The following is a 26,392-nucleotide window of genomic DNA, read 5'->3' as shown; positions in this document are numbered from 1 at the left end:
CAAAAGCAAGTTTCCTCAGCCTCAGTATTAAAGAAAACAAGTTCATTTGCACGTTATAAGAATGATGATCTGCTAAACCCTCTCAAATAGGGATTTGCAAACAAGAGCAAATAGTCGAGATCCAGGTCATCCTGAGCTGCGCTAATTGCCTTTGCTTTGGGAATGGAGAAAATCGTGTTCAGATGTCCTCCCGCATCAGCGAACTGGGGCCAAGTCAAACAACATGCAAGATCACAAGAATTCTGTACAGTGGCTGGATTCAGTCTCTCAATGGCACTCCTACAAAGCCAGCCTTTGAAGCAGCCAAAGCTGGAAGCACTCCATATGCATATTGGGCCTGCAGATTTCAGTTAATTAGGCCCAGTTCTCAAAACTTCCCACAGTGCCGTGACCATCTTACGCTAATGATTTTACTTTAGCGCATTTAGGGCCTGGCTAATTGATGTCAAGTGTGTGACTTCTGCGTTAACAAAATGGAAAACATCAGACAAACAGAGAAACAAGGGGTGAGTTGCAGTGTCAAAACAATGGTGTTCAAAGCCTCTCATTAAAAAGAGCAGCAGAGAGAAAAGGAGAAGCAGCACCTTACCTGTTTAATTGGGATTGCTCGACCACTTCCAATACTGTCTGCTCTGCTGTCCAGATTTTTCTTCTCCTTGTCTAGATCACTTCCTTTTCGAGACTAGAAGACAGAAAATATCCTCATGTAATGCAGTTTGGATTCAAATACCAATGAATGTTGAGTTGAAAGTTCAAAGTTCTATGAATTTTATCTATGATTAACAGAAATTTAACAGGTTTATTATTCCATCACAAGAATGTTGAAACACATGAAATAAAGAGAGACACCAAATATAAATCCTTTAAATTATTACTTTAACAAATACTTCCCTTTTTAACTTTCAGAGATTGAAAGGGGGTATTCAACTGAGGAAGGGTGTGAGTAATCTGTTAACCTATACAGTGTATTAAAACCAAGGAGCTCAGCATTGTTAAAGGGTGAAGCTAATAGCATGGTGTTTTGCTGTAGGCAATACATGGTGGAGGGAGATAATGCTCAGAAGAGTAGATGATAACAACGCCAATCCAAACTCAAGTTCCTTCCTGCCAAGCTTCACCCACTGCATGCTTCTATGAAGTACCTGTGACAAATACTTCCTCAGTGGCTTGCAGTTCATCTCTGGGTCAATGGTGGTTGGAACAGTTCGCTCATCTTGTTACTCTGGAATGAGGCAAGCCGTCACACAATGGGGCAAACGTGACCAGGGACGGAAGTCAAACACATGAAAGAAAGTGCTAACCTGGGAACTAAGGTGATAAGAAGTGCGTGCAGTGGTTCCTTAAATGCACTACACTCCTGGTGCTCTGCTGTACATTCTCACTCCCTGGGACTACAGTGACTTAGATTTAGAGGGAACCCCCGGTACGTTTTGAAGGGTAGGAGGAAACCGGAGACCCCGGGGAAAACCGATGTAGACATGGGGAAAATGTACAAAGTCCATCCAGCCAGCGCACGATTCAAACACCGGTCCTGATCGCTGGCGCTGTAAAGGCATTGCGCTAAATGCTACGCCAACCGTTCCGCCCTATTGACTTTGTTCCTCTGCACAGAGTAAACGGGCTTGTTAATCCTGCAGCTCACGACATGTTTCACATTGAAGATGCATTTGTCTACATGGAGGAGTGATGGAAAATAAACTGATCATTCTGGTGTCAGTTTCAAGCTTGGAACTTTGATTACTGAGGGAGTTGGAATAGAGAGGAAGATTATTAGTTGAATTCTAATGCCAATATTAATGGCGACTGTTTATTTTACAGCAGACAAAAGTTAAAGTATATCAAGAATGTTACATTTTTAATGTATTATTACGTGACATTAAAAAAGGACACTTGAATTCCCCTCTAATCTATGTACTTATCAGTGTAATTCAAGCCACAACAGTTTAAATTATTGGTTTGTGCAGTCAATTACAACTTGTGTGTTAACTCAAGTGAGAGTTGAGGCATGCTGTAATGGATAGAACTAAAACATTAATTTTGTTTGTTAAACGAGCTGAATTTCATTTGTCAAATTTTGAATGGACAGTAAGGATACTGGCTATTTTCAAGATTCAAATTCTGGATCTGAGAATAAGATGTGCAGAAAATAGTCATAAAATGGGTCCATAGGGAGAACTGACTTCTGTTGAATGCAGTGTCAGTGTTTTGCAGCTGAGCAATGTCACCTGCTGGTGCACATCATGTACTGCAGGGGCACCACAATTTTGTTCAAAGTAAACCTTAAACTTGACCACAGGCATGTCATGAGATGAAGTCTCTCTGCAGCCTGGAACAGGCACTTCACACTCCAAATTTATTTTGCAAAGGTACAAAGCATGAGCAAATTGCTTGAACAATGGACAGCGACCCTCAGCGTGTCATTGTGATCAAACCATGAATAATAAATGTGTGAGAGTTTACTGACCCCCCAATTAAGTCAAATTTTGGGAAAATATTTTACATACTTCATCAACAATATTTAAGGTCAAAATACAACCCTGCCCTTTCATTGCTTTGGGTTTTTTTTTCTCTCATGAACCTGATATACCTCTGTCAGCAACCCAACAGATGAATTTTCACCTACTCATGGTTACATGGTGAGATGTCCTATTTAAGTTTGGGGAAAATTAGATACAACATCAAAAACAGAAAGTTTTATTTTCACAAGATGTGGGGCCCATTCATAGATTTATGATAATTAGAAGATTTAAGAAGTCTGGATGCTCCAGAGATTCTCTGCCTTGTGTCTGAAGGTTGCTATTCGAACCGTATTTGCACAGTTTTCACGAGTTAACCTTGATTAGAGGGAGGGGTTGGATTAGATTTAGTTTTAGATGTTTTTTTTCCCTTAGATTAACTGGCTAAACTTGGGTTTAAATATGATCATCCTAAAGGGTATAAAAGTAACTATTTTATATTCTTTCTTTGGCTTGGCTTCGCGGACGAAGATTTATGGAGGGGGTAAATGTCCACGTCAGCTGCAGGCTCGTTTGTGGCTGACAAGTCCGATGCGGGACAGGCAGACACAGTTGCAGCGGTTACCTATACACTTGAAATATATGTAAGCTCTGATGCTGAACGGATTTGTATGTATGGAAGGGGGGGGGGGGGGAGGGAGGGAAGGACTGTTTTGTTTTTGTTTGTGAGAAAAAAAAGTTTAATGTATTGTAACCCCTGTTATCTGGAATTCAAGCAACCAGAACCCTTAATCAATTTGCAAAACAAATTGCAGAAAATAAATAGGTAAAAAATACAAAAGTATAAAATTGGTGTGCCTCACTGTTAGTTTGCCAATCTCGCAGCACGTCATCTCAAGCAACCAGAAAATTCACTTATCTGGCATCTACCAATCCCCATAGGTGCCAGATACAAGGGGTTTTACTGTACTTAAGTACAATGTAGAGATGCAATGAAAGTCTTACTTGCTACAGCTTTCCATCTATGTAAAACACACCAACAACAATTTAAGTATAATGAAAATGTCATGACGAGAAACAAAGGGAAATATACAATAAATATTCAGAGTTAGACTAAGTGCAAAATAGTATGTCAGACATACAGAGAGATATTTGGTGGTCCTGGAGTAGTGTTAGAGTTCAAATGATACAGGGAGGTTCAAGAGCTTGACAGCTGTTGGGAAAAATAACTGTTCTTGAGCTGAGAAGTGTACTTTCAGTTCCTGAAGGTAGCAGTGAGAAGAAATTATGACTAGGGTGAAGTTGGGGTGGAGGGGCCTTTATGGTGTTGGCTGCCTCATTGAGGCAATGCGTCACATAGATGTCTTCGATAGATGGAATAATGAACAGAAACAAGGTTTCCACTGCTGGATGCTTGGCACTCAATTTTCAGCTTGTCTTGAAAATAGTCACTTCGATAACTTGGCAAGATGGAGAAATTCAGCATTTATCTCACTGTCCACCAACAATTTTGGATGGGCACATGTGTGAACATACAAATCAGGACTGGGTCAGGCAAGCCCCTTATGCCAGCTTCAACAGGTGATAAGATCAAAGACAATCTGATTGCTGGCTTCACCACTGCAGCCCCATCTGCCTGCGCTAATCTCGATCCCCAAGCTGATCAAGAATCTACCTACCACTGCCTTCAAACTATTTGAAAACTTCTCCTAATGTCTTTTGAGAATGATAGACGCAAAGTCACCTGATGGAGAAAATAAGAGGCACCTTCTCTCTGTCCTAGATTGGTGATTCATTCTTCGTCAACAACGGAATTTGTTCCAGATTCTCACTCAAGATGAAATGTACTCTCTGAAGTCAAAACCCTATAGAGGCCCTACAGATATGATCTTCTCTGGGGAGGAGTCAATCATTGATGATCAGTAAACAAAGCACAAAATGTATTCCACATTCTCTCCTAAAATAAATAGAAAAGCAGCTCTTGGATGTTAAGTGCAATTTCAAAGCTAATCCACTATTTCCACAAATCACAGGTGAATACTCACTGCAAATATATTAGAGCGCCGCTTAGACTGTTTTCGAACAGGGGTTGGTGTGTTGGCAGTTTGAGGGACGTCGATTCGAAGCTCCTTTTGACTTGTGCTGGGTGTGGAAGGGACAGAAGAGGAGTAATCACTTAAACTCCCTCCACCGTTACTGGTCTACAATGCAGAGAAGAAAGCAGTTAAGTACATTCTCCTGTGTGGTTCAAGGAAGCAAACTGACTTGAAGCAAAAAATAGTCAGCCGGAGGAACTTAGCAAGTTGAGCAACCTTATTGGAGAAAACGAATGGCAGCCATTTTGGGTCCGAGCCCTTCATCAAGATTGAGGGTACAGAGGGGAGATGACCAATGTAATGAGGGAGGAGGGGTAGGGCAGGGACCAGTGGGCAACTGGTGAACCAGGGAAGCGAAGGATGACGAACGATGGGGAGGGTGAGGGTTGGAGTTGAGAGATAGAGGCAATCGATTGGCAGGTGCCAGAAAAAAAATGAGAGAAGGCGAGATAAATGAAAAACGCTCAGGAGGAGGCTCGAGAATATTGTCCCATGCAGTTTATGAGGCATTACAGGTAATACTTTTGCTATACAAGGTGTACCATTACAGAACAACAAAAGCTTCATTTTCACATTAAATTCTTAGATATCCCATTAGGTTCAAACCCCAGCAAGGATGCCGTACCCAGTGGAATAGGAACATGTACCCCTTCCTGCCAAAGTCTATGTATTTCACACTCTTCTGAACCCACCCTCAGCCACTCACCTGACTAATGTGAACAGCGGAGACTTGTGCAGAGCACACGGAAGAGTGGCTGGGAGAATTAGGGAGAGACTTGCACGGACCGATAGACAACTGCTGCTTCTTCCGCGTAGCTACAATCTTCTGGGCAACTGTAAGGAAGAAGGGTAGTAAAATAAATGTTGAACATGACTGTGGCCTATGATCAGAGCACAGTATCCAAGTTGATTTGCAGAGTAACGCCGCTAGATGGAGTACAGTATAGGTAAGAGCACAGCATTCCATTTTGGAGAAAAAGGCAGTAGATCAGATTATTAGATAAACAGTGGAAAGATTGCAGCTGTTACAGTGGGCCTTGGGAGCACTTGTGCATGAATTGCCAAAGGTTAGTTTGCAGATGCACCAGGTAATCCAAGAAGGCAAATGGGACATTGGCCTTCATTGCTCAAGGGATTGAACTGTGGACGAGGGTGGTTCTGCTGCAACTGTACAGGGTAGTGGTGAAGCCACACCTGAAGGACTGGCTGTGGAGGTGATGCAAAGGAAGTTCACCAGGTTGATTTTGGAGATGAAGGGATGAGCTTATGATGAGAGATTGATTAGTCTGGGACCATACTTGCTGGAATCCAGAAAAATGAGGGGAGGAATCTTTAAAAGAAAACATGCAAAATTATGAAAGGAATAGTTAAGATAGGTGCATGGAGGCTGTTTCCACTGGCAGGTAAGAATAAAACTCGGGGATATAGTCTCAAGATTTAGCAGAGTAGATTAATGAATCTGTGGAATTCTCTGCCCAAGGAGATAGCAGAAGCTGCGTCTTAAATATTTTTAACAGAACAGTTGAATAGATTTTTGCTGACTTCACAGCCAGATCAGCCACGATCTTATTGAATGGCGGAGCAACCTCAACAGGCCAGATGGCCAACTCCTGTTCCTATTTCTTATGAGAGTAATAGACAACTCGAAGTTGTGTTGTTTGCACAAAACATTAAACCATTGTCCTGCCTCTTTTACCTTCCCCCCCAAATGCATGCAAATAATTCTGAGACACAATACAAATAAAGGCCCAGTTTATTATCCAATTAATATTAATTATAAATAGATGATCAGCATGGATAGCCCAGTAGTTAGTACAATGCTACTACAGTATCAGTGACCTGGGCTCAAATCCAGCACTGACTGTAAGGAGTTTGTGTTCTCCCTGGGCCTGCATGGGTTTCCTCTGGGAGCTCTGATTTCCTCCCACCCTTCAAAATGCAGGTTAATTTGGGTGAAATTAGGCCGCATGGTATAAATGGCCGGAATCAGCTTTTACTGTGCTGTATCTAAATTTAAGATATTTCATTTTTTAAAAAAATTAATATATTTCAGTTATCAGTTATGGGCCAAACGCAGGCAAGTGCGATGAGCTTGGGTTGACAACATGTTGGCTGAGATGAGTTGGGCCGCAGGGCCTGTTTCTATCCTGTAAAACTGTGGTTATGAAATTGCCTCTAAGGTGTAGGTGAGTGGTGGAATCTGAGGGGAGTCGATGGGAAGGTGGGAAAAATGTGGGACAGCAATTTGTGCAATTGTGTCCCAGCACGAACGACAGGGGTTCGAATCTGGCGCTGCCTGAAAGGAATTTGTATGTTCTCCCCGTGACTGCGTGGGTTTCCTCAGGGTGCTCCAGTTTCCTCCCACTGTTCAAAAATATAGCGAGAGTGTAGATCAATTGGGTGTAATTGGTGGCATGGGCTCCCAGTCAAAAGGGCCTGTTTCTGTGCTGTATGTAGAGATAAATTTATATTTTAAAAATTTATATAAATAAGACGAGATTAATATCAATGGGTGAGCAACAGCCAGGAGGGACTCCGTGTTTTTGTGCTGTATCTCTCTTGACTTAATAATGTTATACTAGTTTTTAATTGTTTTGAATGCCTGAAACATTCTGATCCACTAGCAGTCAGTCAGTCACTGATGCTTGCTTGTAGGTGAAGCCCTCCTCCTCTGCTTCCCACCCACCCCCCAACCTTTCACAGGGTCAGCATACAGAGCAGAATACTGGCTGGCTTTCCCTTTGCAATTTCCTGCTGAGGAGATTGCTTGAGAGAAGCTTAGATATATTCTGGGTTTCAGCAATAACGAGTTCCCGCACCCCTGCCTCTTGGTTGAGGTTCTGGTCCCATTCTAACAACTATTAATGTGGCTCAAAATCACAGTTTTGTTCTTGGAATCCATTGCTATTGACCTCTACAGAAAGTGTTGCCTAAATAGGGGGTTAAAGAATTATTGAGGAACCATCCCAGCCAGCACACGGTATCTTTGACCCATGACCATCCAAAAGGAGGTAAAGGTGCATCGAAATCAGGACTGCCAGGCTGGGAAATAGCTTCTTCCCACATACTGTGAGATTGGTGAGCGGTATCCAATAACTGAGTGAATCATCCCAAAATATTTCTATATATTATTTTAAGTTATATCTTGACGTATATGTGTGACTATTACATACTGACTTGTGTGTATGTGTGTGCACCATGATCCTAAAAATGCTGTTTCATTGGGTTCTATGTGTACAGTCCAATGAAATAAACAAATATTTCTAGAGATTGTATTTGCACTTCTGGGGGGGGGATGGGGAATAAAGTAGCCATGTTCCAATTATAGAGATCATCCATTCATAGCCCTTGTATTCTTTTCTGAAGTAAACTGGAGGAACGCTGCAGATCAGATAGAATCCATGGGTAAAAATGGTCAGTCATTGTTTTGTGATTAATTGACTGACCATTTCTACCCATGGATGCTGTCTGATCTGCTAAGATTCTCTGCTCTAGATTGTAGCATCTGCACATTTTGTATTTCTTATTTAAAATTTCTGCTTTTAAAATCAAATGACGTTCTCTCTGCTGCACAAGTTACAGTTCCAGGATACATAAGCAGAAAACATCTGTGGAGTGAGAAACAGCTAATATTTCAGAACTGGGAAAGAGATTTTAAAACGTTAGCCTTAGAACAAAGGGAATATCTCTGATAGGGTAGGGATTAATGAGCCATCAAAGAGCAATGAGGTCAGATTAAGCTTATTTGTAACAAACCTGCTTTAAAACAAACTTGTTTTTCTCTCTTTCCCAGCCATGAGTCCACAACCTGAATTATCCACAAATGCTGACCAATCTACCTGCTTTCGCTCCAGATGTCTAGCATCTGTAGCTTAAAAATAGTTACAGTTAGTGGATCCCCACCCTCAGTTTCACCTCAACTTCCAGGGGCACCAAAACATGCAGACCTTTTGATTTTTCAGTGAGTTGGCATGGCTAATTCTCCACCCTAGTCACACCAGCGAAGCTGAGTCCAAAAATCTGATAGATGCAGAAACTAATCTCTGCTATCAACAACCAAGCCAGCTTCTAAAAAAGATGTTTGGCTATTGCATGGAAATCTGATTTGGTTTGAGGAATACAAAGATGGGATAGTGAAATGAAATCTTGTATTCCTTTAGAAAAGATAACATTGTCCTGCCTCTTTTACCTTCCCCCCCAAATGCATGCAAATAATTCTGAGACACAATACAAATAAAAGCCCAGTTTATTATCCAATTAATATTAACGTGACAAGATGGCATAGAGTCTAGATGTACAATCTCGACCTCTCTGGCCAGACTTTTAAATACCCGTTTTTTAACCCTTTGTTTTCAAGTTTAAACTTTTTAAATTTTAGTTTAAAGTATTAAGGAATCATTATGGCCACTAATGGTAAAAAGACTAGACCTCAAGTTCAAAAGTTATATTTTTGAAGTGCTGAAGATTTGTGGCCTAGACGACTTGATACAGCCTCAGGCCCAATCTCTTCATTGTCTAAACCCCAAAGATCACCTGTGGGGGCTGAAATAAAAATCTATTGCTCACCGGATGAAAGATGGCGCTGGAATTAACCATTCTCCGGAAGAAGGTGCGTGTTTCCAAGAAGTGGACCCCGATTTGGAAAACCTTTCGATTGCAATGGAAGGAGCATGCAGGAAGACGACTTCATTGTTGGAAATGCATCAGATAGCATTTCAATCTGAAGAAATCGTTTTTCTTCGTGAATTGATGAAAAAACGACGAGATGCGGGGGGAGACCAGCGGCGACCCCCTGAGGAAGTCGGGGTGCCGTCGCTGGGAGTCCAGACCCGCAGTAAAACTTTTAAAATGCCTTCTGTTGAGTTGCAGCAGGAGCTGCAATTACCTTGTTCTGCCACTATGTCAGAGAGAGCAGAGCTGAGCTTTACTGAATCACAGTGTATCCAATTGAATGCTATTGTTCAAGCAGTTATAAAACCTTTGTTGACATCTCAAATGAATAAAATGGTTCATATGAATACTGGTATAAGTTCAGAATTAAATATGGTTAAGACACGTGTGGATGCATCTTATGAAGAATTTAAAAAAATTCAGACTGCTTTTTTGGACTGTAAACAACAAGTGACTTTTAACACAGAAAAAGTATTGAAGGTGGAAAAATCAGTCATAGAATTAGGAGAACGTGAGAAGGAGCTAGAAAGAAAAATAGATTATTTGGAAAATCAAAGCAGAAGGAATAATGTGAAAATTGTTGGTTTGCCAGAAGGTATAGAAGGACAAGATCCTCTTCGTTTCTTTAAAGACTGGATTCCGCAAATATTAGGGCAAGAATTTTTCTCTGGGGGATTGGCACCGGAAAGAGCCCATAGAGCTTTAAGAAGAACACCTTCAGCTGGTCAACCACTAAGACCAGTAATAATTCAATGTTTGAGTTATTTGGATAGAGAAGCAATACTTCGACTTGCAGTACAACGACAAACCTCATTATTGATTCAGAATAGCAGAGTCTTTTTTTATCCTGATCTGAGTCAGATGTCATTCAACGTCGACGTCGATTCAATCCAGTTAAAGAAGTTTTGTGGCGAAAGGTTATAAGTCTATTTTCTGTACCCTGCAGTGTTGAAGGTGTTTTATGGAGACTATCAATTTCGGTTTTTTGAAACTGAATGTGAAGCAATGATTTTTGCTGATTCATTGCCAGATATAAGAGGACAAAGATGTAATCCACCATTATCTCCTAAAGAAAAATCTGGTTGCTCTGGAAATGGAAGAAATGGCAGAAATGGGAAAAACGGGAATGGAAAGAGTCTACCTCCTTCCGAAATGGGATCTTCGAGATTGGAATCTTCTGGATGAAAAGAAGAATTTTCTTATTCTATTTTTTCTTTTGTTATTATATTTTGATGTTACTGATTGTTTGACTGGGGAGGGGGAGATGTGCACAAAGTTCTTTACTAGTCATCAGCCACTGGTGGGTGACCCACACCCAATTTTTGTTTAGGGGATTACTACCTTTTGGTAGTTTATTTTTTGGGGGGGTGGTTTCTTTTTTTCTTTTTTCAATTTTTTTTAGTTTTTGATTTGTGATTTTTTTATTGGAGGGCCTATATACGTTGATTTGAGTTTTTATATTAAGATATTATTGGTATTTAGTAATAATAGTACATATGTCAAAGTTGAGGTTTGCCACTTTTAATGTTCGAGGATTAAATAGTACAATTAAACGTAAGCGAGTCTTGGCGTATATTAAGAAAATGAAAATTGATATTGCCTTTTTACAAGAAACACATTTGAATGTGAAGGAAAGCGTGAAATTGAAAAGGGACTGGGTTGGGCATGTATATTCTTCTTCATTTAATTCTAGAGCTAAAGGTGTAGCAATTTTGATACATAAAAATTTATCTTTTGAATTACAATCAAAAGAGGAAAAGGCAGGATGTATTCTTAAATTGAATTGCAAGATTTTTAGTGAATTTTGGACTTTACTTAATATTTATGCTCCAAATGCAGATGATGAAGTATTTATTTCAGATACATTTTTATGTTTGGGTCAGGCTAATGATAATATTTTAGTTGGTGGTGATTTTAATTGTGTTTTGGAACCTTTATTAGCTAAATCTCCGAAATGAGTTAAAAAATCGAAGATGGCAATTCAGGTCCAAGCGCTGATGAAAGATCTTAATTTAGTAGATATTTGGAGACGTCTTAATCCGACAGAGAAAGATTTTTCCTTTTATTCATCTAAACATGAATTGTTTTCAAGGATTGACTTATTTTTAGTATCGGCACATTTACAAGGGAAAATACAACAAGCGGAATATACAAGTAGGGTGATTTCAGATCATTCTCTATTATATTTTACATATAAAACTTCTGAGAAAATTCAAATAGCTTATCGTTGGAGATTTAATACAATGTTGTTAAAAAATATGGAATTTATTGATTTTTTTGAAAAAACAAATTAATTTTTTAAATTTCTGTTCAAAGTAAGTTTGTATTATGGGATGCTATGAAAGCCTATTTGAGAGGACAAATAATTAGTTATACTTCTAAAATAAAAAAGAATCGATTAAATCAGAGTCTTGAATTAGAGAAACAGATTGATGAGTTAGAAAAGGAATTTCAGAAAGATGCTACAGAAGATCAGAAAATAGAATTATCTAGGCTGAAATTGAAATAGAATACTTTGCAATCTTATCAATTTGAATGTGTGATTAATAGGACTAAACAACGGTATTACGAATGGGGAGAGAAAGCACATAAGGTATTGGCATGGCAATTAAAGAAAGAACAGATATCGAGGACTATTAATGCTGTTAGACGAAATTCTCTTATTACTTATAAATCTCGTGAGATTAATGATGAATTTTATTCATTTTATAAAAAGTTATATACATCTGAAGGAAAACAGGAAACTGGATGGATTGATCTTTTTTTTATCACAGTTGAATTTACCGATATTAGAGAATGGAGATATACAGGAGTTAGAAGAACCATTTACTGATTTTGAAATTAAAATGGCGAGGCTGGAAATGCCGAACGGTAAATCGCCTGGCGATGATGGATTTTTGGTTGAATTTTATAAAATTTTTAACGATGATTTATCTACAGTGTTTGGGGATGTATTACGTTAAGTTGGAGAACATTATGAATTACCTGAGTCTTGTTCTAGTGCTTTAATTACAGTAATTCCTAAAAAAAGATAGAGATCCTTTGAAAGTATCTTCGTATAGACCAATTTCATTGTTAAATGTGGATTATAAAATAATAGCTAAAATATTAGCGAATAGATTGGCTAAACTTTTACCAAAGTTGATTCATATTGATCAAACAAGTTTTATAAAGAATAGATATGCTTCAGATAACATTTTGCGCGTGATTAGTTTGATTAATCGATTTTGACAATCTTTACATCATCCGATGGTGATATCCTTAGATGCAGAAAAAGCATTTGATAGAGTTGAATGGAATTTTTTGTTGAAACTTTTGGAAAAATTTAAGTTTGGTCCTTCTTTTATTGGTTGAATTAGGGCTCTATATAGTAAACCAGTAGCAAGAGTATTGACGAATGGTTTGATTTCGGAACTTTTAAGTTAATTCTATCAACTTGTCCTTTATCTCCAGCTTTGTTTGCATTAGTGATTGAACCTTTAGCACAGTTGATAAGACAAAATACACAGATACAAGGTATGAAAGTTTTAGATGAGGAGTATAAATTTATTTGCTGATGACGTATTGGTGTATTTAACAAATCCAGCTCAGTCACTTTTGCATTTGAAGGAATGTTTAATACAATATGAATGTCTTTCTGGATATAAAGTTAATTGGGAAAAAAGTGAAATATCACCGGTAAGTGAAGGAGATTATTCAGTTTATAAGAATATTATTAATTTGAAGTGGACTGATCGAATTAAATATCTGGGTATAATTTTGAATGTTAATTATCAATCTTTATATAAATTAAATTATGCTCCGTTAATGAAAAAAAATTAAAACTGATTTGATTAAATGGAAAGATTTACCTATTATTTAATGGGAGGGATTAATACAATTAAGATGAATATCTTTCCGCGTATACAATTTTTGTTTCAATCTATTCTGTATTTACTTGATAAATTTTTTTTTCGAGATTTAAATAAAATGGTTAAGGAGTTTTTATGGAGGGGTAAATTTTCGAGAGTAGCTTTGAATAAATTAACTTGGAAATATGAGTTAGGGGGATTACGTTTACCACATTTTCAAAATTATTATGAGGCAGCCCAACTTAAATTTATTAGTTCATTGATGGATTTGGTACGGCCTCCTAGTTGGGCTAAAATTGAGATGGCAAGTATTTCTGAATTTGAAATACATCAATTTTTGTTAAGGTGGAATATGAATGTGTTGCAACAATATAATGTGCCTATACTAAAACATTTAATGAAATTATGGATAAAGAAAAATAAAATGATAGGTTCTAGGGGTAAATTATTGGTTTTGACTCCGTTGTATAATAATCAACTTATTTCTTTTTCAATACATAATCAAAGTTTATTGCATTAGAGATTTAAAGGTGTGAAAAATTTGGGAGATTGTTTTAAAGAGGGTTTTATCTTTTAATCAGATGAGGGAAGATTTTGGTATTGATAAGAATTCTTTATTTCTTCATTATCAAATTCGATCTTTGGTAAAATGTATGTTTGGTAGAGATATGATTTTACCTAAAATGACTAAATTTGAGACTTTTCTTATGAAGGTACGAGAGAAGGGTTATATTTAATTTCTGTATCAAATATTACAGGATGGTATGGATAAAAAAGGTTGGGATAGATCTAAAATTAAATGGGAAGCAGATATTAGTTTTATTTTTTCTGAAGAGGATTGGTTAGATATCTGTTATGATAGTGTAACTCGATTGATAAATGCACATTATGCAATGATTGATTACAATTTTTTACATCAATTATATTTGACACCTGAAAAATTAAAAACATATGCTTTTAATGAATCAGATTTGTGTTTTAGTTGTGGTGATATATTGGAACTTTTTTTCATGCTGTTTGGTCATGTATACATATACAATCTTTTTGGAAGAAAATTCAATTGTTTTTAGAATATCTGTATAAGATTAAAATAGTTTTAGATCTAACAGTATTTTTATTGGGTAGTTTGCAACCTTTGAAAGGCTTGGGATTAGATAAGTTTCAACTTGCTTTTGTATATTTAGCTTTATCTGTAGCGAAAAAATGTATTGCTAGTACGTGGAAAGATACAAATATGATTGATATTAATAGATGGCATAATGAAATGAAATATTGTTTAATAATGGAAAAAAATACATATGTTTTGCATGATAATTATAATTTTTTTATTAATGAATGGATGTTATACTCGGAATATTTACATTTCAATTTATATTGATTAGATTTTAATATGTATATTTAACTTTTTTAAATATTCTTTCTTTTTTCTTTTTTTATGGCTCTCCTTAGGAGACTTGGCTGAAGGGGGAGTTCTTTTTTTTTCTTTTTTTCTATATATATATATATATATATATATATAGAAAAAAATGTTCATGCTTAATTGCTGTATTGCTGTATAATATATTATGTCATATATTATTTGTTTTTTGAACGAATAAATAAAGTTTAAAAAAACATAACATATAATTTGAGGGTTAAGTATCATTTTTTGGTAAAAGTATGGAGCCCGTATTTAAAAACTCTTGGTATTAAAATTTGATCTCCCAATCTGCTCCGGTGAATATCTCTGCTTCCGCAGCTAAAAAGTTGATTATGATTTTTTTTAAAGTGATGATCTCCTTCTTTCTTTCTTTGTAGGTGGGTAGGGGAGGAGGGAGGGTGTTAGTGGGGTGGACGAGGGAGGCTGGAGGAGGGGTGGTGTTTCATTTTATTATATAATGTTTGTATCAAAATATTATAACTATTGTCATACGATTTAAAATTGTAAATAAAATATTTTAAAAAACCCATCCAAGCCAGCCTTTGTGCCAATTCTGAGATATTTAAGATGCAACAGTTCATCAGTTCACTATGCACCCAATGATTTCAAGATGAATTAATAGTATCAAAAAGTCAATGTTGACTTCCTTTGAAACCAAAGTCTTTCTGCTGGCTGCGGGGAGAATAGAATGGGTCCAGGCAACGGAGAAGAGTTGGGAGAGAGTAGGGAGAAGCAATTTGCGTGTTGTTAGGCATGCCTTGCCAAGCTGCAAGTTCTGTCGTTCAACCTTAAATCAGGCTTTCCATAGAGCTACAAACTGCCAGCAAAGTAGTCCTTCTTACTAAAGGAGTGATTTATATTTCAGTCTCCATGAAAATCTTCCAACTAAACTCTCAGCTAAAAATCTGCTTGTGTCCTTTTAAGTTCACCGAGGAAAATCAATTTGTCTCACCATTGATTACAGCTCAGGTCACAGTCTACAAATATTTCAACAGACAATCTCCATACTGTTGCCACTGTTGAATCATTTATTGATTGATTGAGCAAAAGATCTCAATAGAACATGAAATCCCATTACAAAAGGAACTGAGGAATGGCTGGGGGTGGGGGGGAAATGGGGGGTGTTTTCTGCTTATTCTTCTCCCAGAGCTGTTGTTGAGAAATTTAACTTTCCATCAGCTTTAATACACAACATCCTTCCAGCTTGTCATGTTACAGCAAAACCCACTATAAATGGAGCGGTTCAGCCATATGACGGAGTTGCAGCAAGGTACAAGGGGCTTGGCGATAGTGAGATCTGGAGAGTCCTGACGGTGAGGCTTGACGAGACACCCAAAACATCGGCGAACGTTGACTTCTTTCAGTCCTGTTGAATTCCTCCAGAGTAACGTTTGCCGGTTGTGTAATGCATCACAAATTTCAGTGATCTGCTGGAGCTCTGCTTGACTGTCTTTAGGGAGTCGGGGAGGAATTTTCCAAAGTTTATCCTGCAATTGGCCAAAAAAGGATTTTTTTCCTTTAGTTTTTTTTTTGCCTCCCCCAGGAGGTACACTACCATTATATTAGGGCAGAGAGTCATAGAAAATTCAAAAGGGACAGTAGCGTCCAGGGGTGCAGTGCTGCCAGAGCGCCACTCCGGCACCTCATGGGGCCGCTCCTGACAACTCATGGGATGGCTCCAGCACTTCCTTTTCACCGCTTTTTGTGTACCAGCACATAAAAAATTAGCACTGCATCTCTGGTATGGTCAGATAGAGGTAGAAGGAGATAGTTAGAGAGTGTGTGTTAGTGAGAAATTGAGCTAGAGAGTTGGACACAGCAGCCAAGGCAGGGGAATGCTGCTCCTGCATGATGTGGGTTGTCAGGGAAGCGAGAAGTGCATCCAACTGAAAAACCAAGTTAAGGAAATGGAGCTGGAGTTGGATAAACTCCAGAACATGATGGCCGCACTTCCCCTGATGACCACATTGTGTAGACCCACTGTGCCATTGGCAGTTTATCCAGTATCAGAACAACCCAAGATCAAATGTTCCACAATCAAAATTCCCCCCCGCCTCCCCGAGATATCTGGTGGAATGGCAACAAATGGATGGGGGCAGGTGGGTTACAATAATTCAGTAGGTGGTGGGAAAGTGGGAGCTGTATCACGGGTGGGTGGGACATTGAGTACTGTGGTTGATGGGGGCAGTGGATGAGGCAGATACAGGGTGAGGGAGTGGGTGATTGAGGGTGGGGCAATGGGTAGGATGGATGGTCACAGGTGGGGCAGTGGATGGTAGAGGATAGGGCAGTGGGTGATCACAGGTGGGTCAATGGGTGGATGTGGGTGGGGGAATGGGTAGTAGTGGGTGGGGAAGTGCGTGGGGCAGTGCTCAGGAGCAGGCAGCAGTCAGTGATAGGTAATAGATGTTCCACGTGTAGCTGGACAGGATGAGAGCATATATCTGTTGGAATATTGAGAGATTGGAAACATTCCCTCCTGTTCCTGGGACAGATTACTGTTAAGGTGGAGCCAAGGGTTCATGGGGCAATGAGGTTGTGAAGACCTCCAATAGCAGTTTAAAATTTACATGCTGAGAACTTTGTTAACAACTAAAGCCAAATTTCCCATCATCATCTCAATTAAATAGTCCTGTTACCACAGTCATCCATATGGCATTAACATTTTCTTTTATAAAATGGTTTGGTGTTTTTGGTGAATGAAGTCCTTTCAAAACTGCATTTCCACATGGCTTCAGCAGCCAGTGTCACTTCCATGGAACCCTAGGGGGCATGAATTTCCCGTGATCCGGAGTGGAGGAGGGATAAGTGTGAATGGGGTCAGCCTCGAGACAGAAAGGGCCCTACCAATGTTTCTTGAAATAGAACATAAGATGTAGGAGCAGAATTAGGCCATTTGGCACATCGAATCTGCTCTGCCATTTGTAACATGGCAGATGTATCCTTCAACACCCTTACGAATCAAGAACTTATCAGCCTTCTCTTTAAATATCTGTGGCAACGAATTCCACAAATTCATCACCCTCTGACCGAAGAAATTTCACATTTCTATTCTGAAGGGACATCCCTTTATCCGGAGGCTGTCTTGTTCTGGGCTCTCCCGCCACTGAGAACATCTCCACGCCCAGAAGGACTTGGCTTAAAGTCCTGAATCCTCCCACTACGGCCACTGGACACTATTAGCTCATTCAATGTCACAAAGCCCAACTGGAGAAGTGAGAGAAAGCAAGCTATAAAAATGAATACAAATCAATTACATTGATGTGGCAGTAATTAAAGCTGAAGCAATGGGCTCTCCCCACTCCAGGTCATCACAAGGAACCTCCTCAAATTTTTCCTCGAAACCTTCGTTCCGAAGTGATCCAGCTAAGTTTCCTCCCATTTTCCACTGAAAGCCTGCTGAGGGAGAGCTAAATCATGAAACCGAGCACTGGGGGGTGGGGGGAAGGATCATCAGTGCATCATCAAATAGGGGGCAAGGCAACTCGAACCGAACCAGAATAACAAGTGTTGTCTACCTCTGGCACTCTCAGGATGCGAGAGAGGTAAAACTAAGGATCTTTCTGCCTTCTCAGATGAAGGCCAAAGATTCTGTGGAACAAATCAAGGAACACTGGTTCCTGACCTCACCTGCCCACTGAAAGGGTTGTTAAAAAGTTACTCAAGTAATAATCCCAAGGCTTGGACTAATCTCCTGAACACAATTCACCACAGCTGTGAAGCTTAAATTCAGTTAATTACGTAAATCTGCAATAAAAACCCAGTAACATTTAAAAAAATGGCATAAAACCACCAGCTTTCTGAGGAAATCCTTCCATTGTTTAGAGAAGCAAGTTTTCTACAGGTGTACCGTGGAGAGCATTCTGCCTGGATGCATCACTATCTAGTATGGAGGTGCCAAAGCTCAGGACAAGAATAAACTCCAGAGGGTTGTTTACTCGGCCTGATTCATCACGGACACCGGATTTCACTCCATCGAGGATATCTACATGAGGTGGTGTCTTAAGAAAGCAGCCTCTATCCTCAAGGATCCCTACCACCCAGGCCATGTCCTCTTCACTCTGTACCATCAGGGAAAAGGAACAGGAGCCTATGGACAGTGGATCAAGGACAGCTTCTTCCCCACTGCCATAAGATTCCTGAATAATCAATGAACCAAAGACACTCCCTCACTTTGACTTTTTGTGCACTATTTTTATTTATTTTTGTAAGGTGGTTTATACAAATGTTTTCATGGTGATGCAAAACAATGAAGTTCATGACTTGTTCATGACAATAAATTCTGATTCATTCTTAAACTGCACTCTGAAGAGACTAGGCATGCAGTCATGAGTAAAACATGAAAGTTTGCAGACGCCTTGATTGAAGTCAAAACACAATGCTGGAGAAACTCAGCAGGCCAAACAGTGTCCTTTATATAGCAAAGATAAAGATACATAACCAACGTTCATACCTTGATGAAGGGCTCAAGCCCAAAACATCTGTAACTCACACCTCATTACCACCTGGTCGAATGCTGTGAGGTGACCCTTGCTAGCAGCATGGTGGCACAGCAGGTAGAGCTGCTACTTCACGGCCCCAGTGACCCAGAATCAATCCCGACCTCTGGCACTCTCTGCATAGAGTTTGCAACCTTTCCCCGCGACAGTGTGACTTTCCCGCTGGGATGCTCTGGTTTCCTCCAACATCCCAAAGGGGTGCAGGTTGGTTGGCTAACTTGCTACTGTAAATTGCCCTCAGTGAGGGAAGGTGATTGTTGGAGTCAGAGGTGCGGGATTGACGAGAATGTGGGGAGAATGAAATGCGATGAGTGGAGTATCCTCCACTTGATGGTTTTCATAAACTTGATGGCTAGGGGCCTGTTTCCCAGCTGTGTGACTGTATAGTCTCTAGGACTCGACAAGACTAAGCAAGTTGTTGTTATTATAATCTTAGGGTTCTCCAGCACAGAAACAGGTTTCTGACTGCACATACACAGTGCCCACCATAATGTTTGAGACAGTTTTTTTCTTTCCTTCATTTCCCCATGCACTCCACGGTTTAAAATCTGTAATCAAACAATTCACGTGATTAAAGTGCACAACCCAGATTTTATTCAAGGTTATTTGTTTACATTATGGTTTGACTGTGTTGAAATTACAGTACTTTTTATACATAGTCCCCTCATTTCAGGCCACCATAATATCTGGGACATCGCTATGGTAGTCAAGTTTAGTACTTTGTTGCATATCCCTTGCATGTAATGACTACTTGAAGTCCATGCTTCATAGACATCACCAGGTGCTGAGTATCTTCTCTGGTGATGCTTTGCCAGGCCTCTATTACAGCCATTTTCAGCTCCTGCTTGTTTCACGGGCTTGTTCTGAAGTTTTCTCTTCAAAAAATGAAAGGCATGCTCAATTGGATTTAAATCCAATTTAAATCGGCTGATTGACATAGCCATTCAAGAATTTTCCAGAAACTTTGAGAAACCATTTGATGCTTTAGCAGTATGTTTGGGATCATTGTCTTGTTTTAGGATGAAGTGCCGTCCAATGAGTTTGCAGACATTTGCTCGAACTTGAACAGATAAGACATTTCTACACACCTCAGAATTCATTTTGCTACTGCCATTAGCAGTTACATCAACGAAGATAAACGCACCAGTACTTGTGGCAGCCAATCATGCCCAGGCCATAGCACGTCCACCACCACATTTCACAGTTAAGGCGCTATGCTTGGATCTTCGGCAGTTCCACAACACCTCCACACTTTGCTCACCCCATTACTCTGATACAGGTTAATCTTGGTCTCATCTGTGTACAGGACCTTTCTTTCCAGAATTCTGCAAGCTCCTTCAAATACTTTTTGGAAAACTATAGTTTGGCCATCCTTTCTGTGGCTAACTAATGGTTTGTATCTTGCACCCTGGTATTTCTGTTCATTAAATCTTCTGTGGACAGTGGTCATTGACACATCCACACCAGTACGCTCTTTCTTCTTAATGATGTTGCAAACTGTTGATTTTGGTAATCGTAAGGTGTGGGCACCATCTCTTACTGTTTTATTCTTCAGCCTCATAATAGCTTTGACTTTCATTGACACAACTCTGGTCCTCATGTTGAAAAATGGCAACTACAGACTCCAAAGGTGATCAAAAGCTTAGATGCAAGCCTAGCTCTCTTATACCTGCATCAATGAAGCAATTAAACATACTCAAGTACTATCAAACAGCAGTTAAACCAAATGTCCCAAACATTATGGTGCCCTGAAATGGGGAAAACTATGTATAAAAAAGTGCTGTAATTTCAACAAGGTCAAACCAAAATGTATCCAAATACCCTTGAATAAAATCTGGAATGTGCACTTTAATCACATATGAATTGTTTGATTATGAATTTAAAACTGTGGAGTAGTTTTTGTCCAAAATATCATGGAGGGCCCCATATAACCGGTCAAAACAGTTAATCTCCGGACGACGGTGCACACACACCACATAATAATCACCTATATACATAAAGATGGAATATAAAATAAATATACATTAAAAATTTGTAATGATTTACTCAATTACAAGATACTGTTTATCAATCTCACAGCCCGTGGGAAGAAGCTATTTCCTAGCCTGGCAGTCCTGATTTTTAATTCTTGACTAAGCTCCTACCACTTGCCTGCATTCAGCCCCTGAATCCCTTCACGTTTCCTGTCCACATACCGGTCTGTTGAATGTTCCAACTGTCCCCCGTTTCTGTCTCCTCTGGCAGCTCATTCCATCTGCTCATCATCCTCTTTGTGAAGTTGTACTTCAGCCCTTTTTAAATCTTTCCTTTCTCACCTTAAGCCTCTTCCCTCTAGTTTTAGATTCACCTACACCAGGAAAAAGACTGTGACTATTCACCTTACCGATATTTTTGTCTACAAAACTGAAATCACTCATTAACCTCATGTCTGAGGTCCCAATGGAGCCATAGTCATACCCAACAATGCAACCGAGGTTATTAGACTGTCACAATTGTATCTGCTGTTATTGCAAATGCAATTTACCCCATCTACCAACGCAGGTTCCTAGTAATATTTAGCCATGGCTATTGGAGAAACATTGAGAGGATAAAAAGTTAGAATGACAGCCAGCAAACAGCCCATTCTTCTTCTCACATCCCAGAAAACAAATTAATAATGATTGCATTCCAATCAAGCTGGGCTGGTCTGTGCAAGGCTGCCCACCAGGGTGTACACCCACTGAGGCTCCTGAGAACGTTTGACACATCACCACCAGAACATGTTCACAAAAATACTTCTTGCAGATTCTTGCCAAAAATAAAACACTCCAAGTTTCCATCCCTGTTCTCAAATGCTCCACGTTACTGCCGCCCTCACTGTTTGCCATGACTTTCCCAGTCACCCTGGGAATGAGAACAAACAAGACTGGTGGCATCTGCATTTTATTACTAATTAATTATGAACAGTTATGCAGATGTCCCAAAAGACTGTTCAACAGCTTTCATTTATCTCAACTGTCGCTTCCAATATACAACAGCCAAAGGACTCTACACATTAGCATCAGTTTGGAACTCAACACAGGCCCCAATCAGCAGAGAGAAACAGGTAACATTTTACTTGGTGAGATATCACATGCAATTAATTGGCACACCACAAAACCCCTGCACTTTGCTGGTTGGAATATTTTGGGAAAGTACATTCATTATGTTTTCATTGATTCATACAGTATGGAAACATGCCCTTTGACCCACAGTGTCCATGCTGACCACTTTTCTATATTAGTACCATTTTACCATATTTGGTCATTAGCTTTCTCTACCTCGGTGATTCAAGTGCATGTCCAGAGCACGTCGTCTGGTTGTATATGTACAGCCAGAATAAACTCAACTCGAGTGAAACACTCAAGTCTGCAGTCACATTCGTTGTAGTAAAAGCGCAATGTTGGAGAAACTCAACAGGTCGCTCAGCATTATTTTATATAGCAAAATAAAGAAATATAACAAGCGTTTCAGGCCTGAGCCCTTCATCATGGTATGAGCAAAATGTTGGCAGGCGCCTGAATAAAATGGATGGGGGGGGGGTGCAGGGGGAGGAGAACAGGCCCACAGGCAAGGAGTAATAGGTAGATAAGGGAGGGAAGGCACAAGGAAACAAGGGGAGGCGGGATGACTCTGTGACTGGAGAGGAAAGGGGCTGGAGCACTGGAGGAAAGGAGACAGAAGGAGGGAAGACGGGGAGGGGTCTAACAGAAACCAGAGAAGTTGATGTTAATGCCATCCGGTTGTCTGTTCATCTAAAAGAGTTGCCAAACTCTTTCACAATAACTCAGGGGTTTAATTAACAGTACACTCAGAGCAATGGTATAACTGTTAATCAAATCCCTGATCCCCGATTATGGGTTCCAAACCTATAATTATCAGCATTTATAGCTCCTACATTCCTCCCTTATGTGGGACACCACTTGTTCTGCAGGGAGGTTTGTAAGCATCACAAACATCTGGACCAATTTTCTCAAACATGATCACCTTCCTTTTGCCTGCACCTCGATTGCAAGCACTTTCTCTCCCACCTGCGAGTTCAGCAAGGTAATTGGCCCATCTTCTGAAGAGCAGCACAGCTGGTGGTGCCACTGCCTCACGGCTCCAGAGACCTAAGTATGATCCTGGCCTTGGATGCTGTCTATGTGGAGTCTGCACGTTCTCTTGGAGAACCCCCGGATGCCCTGGATTGCTCCTGCATCCCAGGTATGCATCCCTTGTGGCTCTAAGTTGCTCTTCGTATGTAAGCAGAGTGGGGGGGGGTGGGGGGGGAAGGAGAGAAAGATGATGGGATTGGTGTAGGACAAGAGTGACCAACCTTTTAATTTTTTAGGCATATAGCACAATAACAAACCATTTCAGCTCATGAGTCCATGCTGCCCAATTAACCAATTGCCCCGGGTATGTACTCATGGGCCAAAATGGCCTGGTACCGTGCTGTATGTCTAAAGTAAAAATTTAAAGGTTGGCCACCCTTGGTGTAGGGTCAAGTATTGGTAGGTGCTTGCTGGTTATCATGGACTTGGTAGGAAGAAGGACCTGCTGTATGGCCATATGATGTACAACATCACTGAGCTTTCCAATATAACCTCTCAGTGAGTGTCCAATAATTTGTATGGTTCACCAAATACACAATTACTAGAGCTGACCTTTGATCTACTCAGTGTTGCCTACTGTTCTTTACCCACAACAGAATCGGTACCCACATACTTGCTGCAATTAACTGCCCACACGCGTACATCATGCCAATGCCACCACGCAACCACTCTCATCTTCGACCGCTGTCCTCACAAACATGTTCGTTTATTTGTAAATGAGTGTGCTGAGTGGCTCTTCAGAAAATGCAGACTTATGTGTGATGCGTACAGAGTTCAAGGCAAATGAGAACGCTTACACAGAACACCTCTCTGCCAGCAACAATTTCCGAAAGGGTGTAGATAGCTGGGTGACACAATCTCCTGCAAACAAGGCCAAGCTGGTGGGACTCAGCAGGCCAGGCAGCATCCGTGGAGAGAAATGGACAGTCATTTCAGGCTGGGACCCTTTTCTCGAGAATTATATTGCCATTAAACAATACTGAGCTTAATCACAATGAATTACAAGAAATAATAAAGTATTTGTTAAGTAATTAGGTACTAGTAACCTCAAAAATTGCTGAACGGTTTGTTAGACATGACCCACCATGCACAAAGCCATGAATTATCTTGAATTAGACCCTGTCTATCCAAATAGTTACACATCAAATCTCATAAGGTTTAAGATTATTTACTGTCATGTCAGAAGAGATGTAATATTAAACAAAATTGCATTTGGTCTGGTGTAAGGCAAAGATTCACCATCAGCAGAAATTGTCCAGCACCCCTTACAGTCAGAGGAAGAGAAACAAACGAGAGTCCCTTCAGAGCCCCTGCCTGTTTGTGGATTTGCCTCTAGCACTCCTGCAGCCTCTGTAGCTGTACAGTATTCAGTCTAAACCATTGGCAAACTGAGGTCCAGATCCGAACCTTTGACACAATCAGGAAGCCTTCAGCGCCCGAGACCCTTTGTGCCCTCGTCACCCACTCACATCCCGGTTCCAATACCTGGTACCATTTCAGTTAGTCCTGAACCAGTCTCCGGCAGCATGCAGACTGGTGCGAGTCCTCTGACCGCAGTTGCTGGCAGCCCACAGCCTTCGTGCATTCCTCGCCTCAAGTCGCTTCCAGCCGCAGAGCCCCTCGTTGCAGCAGCTCCGGCAATGCTGTCATTTTATTTTATTTCTTGGAATACCTTCCAGCAGTATATCCACCAAATGACGCCAGGCTCACCGGCCTATAATTACCTGGATTATCCTTCAACCTTTCTTAATGAATGGAACAAAGTTAGCTTCAATCATCTGGTACCTCATCTGTAGCTTTAAATAGTTTTCAATAGCTCTGCTGGGGCCCCTAAAATGCCTTAGCCTCCCTCTCGATCCGAGAGGATACTTAGCTGCTTTTCTGGCCAAATTCTTAAATAGGGCAAAATGATTACTGTTCACAGAGGACTGCCTCAATGGCTTCCAGATACAGCCAGAAACAGATGCCCCTCGTGATACAAGCCACTTCAAGGAACCTAACACAAGCTAGGAGCTGGGCCAATTCCAGCACTGAACCACTGGACATCCACTGTATTGGAGACGAGAGGGCCCACGTTGCACCGTACATGCAAGCATCATTCATTTCCCAGGGCCAACAACTTGTTGACAGAAATGCTGCAACTCACACTGAATCAGCAATTAAAAAAAAAACCACACTGGTGGCCTACTCTGCATTGAAACTGCGAGGCTGAGCTATTCACAGAGCCATCGCGATGTACACTGCAGACCAGCAGAGATTTTGGTGTTTATTAAACCCCATACAAAGGATTTAAATGGCTCTCTTTGATGGAGACACAGCATTCATACTTGGAGAGTTTGCTGAAGGTCTGAGTCCTTTGACCTTTCCTCTTCATCGTCTTGGCAACGCAGTACACTCGTGTAGTGGTCAATCTTAACCATCTTAGCCACACGGTACACTCGTGTAGTGGACAACCTTAACCATCTTAGCAACGCGGTACACTCGTGTAGTGGTCGATCTTCATTGTCTTGGCAACACGGTACACTCAGATAGAGGTCAATCTTCACCATCTTAGCAACGCGGTACACTCACGTAGTGGTCGATCTTCATCGTCTTGGCAATGCAGTACACTTGTTTAGTTGTTGATCTTCAACTTGACAACACAGTACACTCATGCAGTGGTCGATCTTCATCGTCTTGGCAACACTGTACACTCATGACACGAATGACTCCATCTTGGTAACACAGTAACTTGTGACATGGTTGATCGCCATCACAATACCGACTGTCAAATCATTATTGCCTCTAAGCATAATAGCAATTTGAAGCCCACTGACAGTAATGTGGAGGTCTCTGGAAACCAGAACGAATGAAACAAGTACCTTCCAAGTGATTGTTTTTTTTTAAATTTATTTTTTTTTTAATTTTTTATTTTTCACACCATAAATCACATTAGCCATGATATACACTTTTTCTTTTTCACACATATACAGTGACTTTTTCTCCCCCCCCCTCCCTCCTCCCAAGCCACCCCCCCTCATCCATTTTAGGTATACAATCTAGGTTGCATTAAGCCAGTCAGACAATGTTGTCATTCAACAAAAATACACCAGAAATTCTACTGAGTCCATTCTTTTCTTTCCTTCTCCTTCCATCAACTTAGGTAATGTTTGTCCCCGGTAGGTTTTCGCTATTGTATTTAATGTAAGGCTCCCATACTTGTTCGAATATTTCAATATTATTTCTTAAACTATATGTTATTTTTTCTAATGGAATACATTTATTCATTTCTATATACCATAGTT

The 26,392-nt window shown here is 40.2% G+C and overlaps 1 protein-coding gene across 6 annotated transcripts in view; it reads right to left on the bottom strand.

Annotated features, from left to right (window-relative positions):
• The window catches only part of agap1 (ArfGAP with GTPase domain, ankyrin repeat and PH domain 1), a 786,550-nt gene that overhangs the window by 357,437 nt on the left and 402,721 nt on the right, over positions 1–26,392 (bottom strand). For 5 of the 6 annotated variants that reach the window (XM_069934384.1, XM_069934385.1, XM_069934387.1 and 2 more), the window contains exons 7-9: positions 5,259–5,386; positions 4,502–4,657; positions 590–682 (exon numbers count right to left, since the gene is read on the bottom strand). In XM_069934384.1, coding sequence (XP_069790485.1) covers positions 590–682; positions 4,502–4,657; positions 5,259–5,386 — 377 coding nt within the window. Of the gene's footprint in view, positions 1–589; positions 683–4,501; positions 4,658–5,258; positions 5,387–26,392 lie in introns of those variants that run through there. The other variant, XM_069934388.1, reaches the window with a different exon arrangement.

This window comes from Narcine bancroftii, chromosome 4 (assembly GCF_036971445.1).
Source record: "Narcine bancroftii isolate sNarBan1 chromosome 4, sNarBan1.hap1, whole genome shotgun sequence".
Lineage (NCBI taxonomy): Eukaryota > Metazoa > Chordata > Chondrichthyes > Torpediniformes > Narcinidae > Narcine > Narcine bancroftii.
This window is presented reverse-complemented; position numbering and strand designations above follow the sequence as displayed.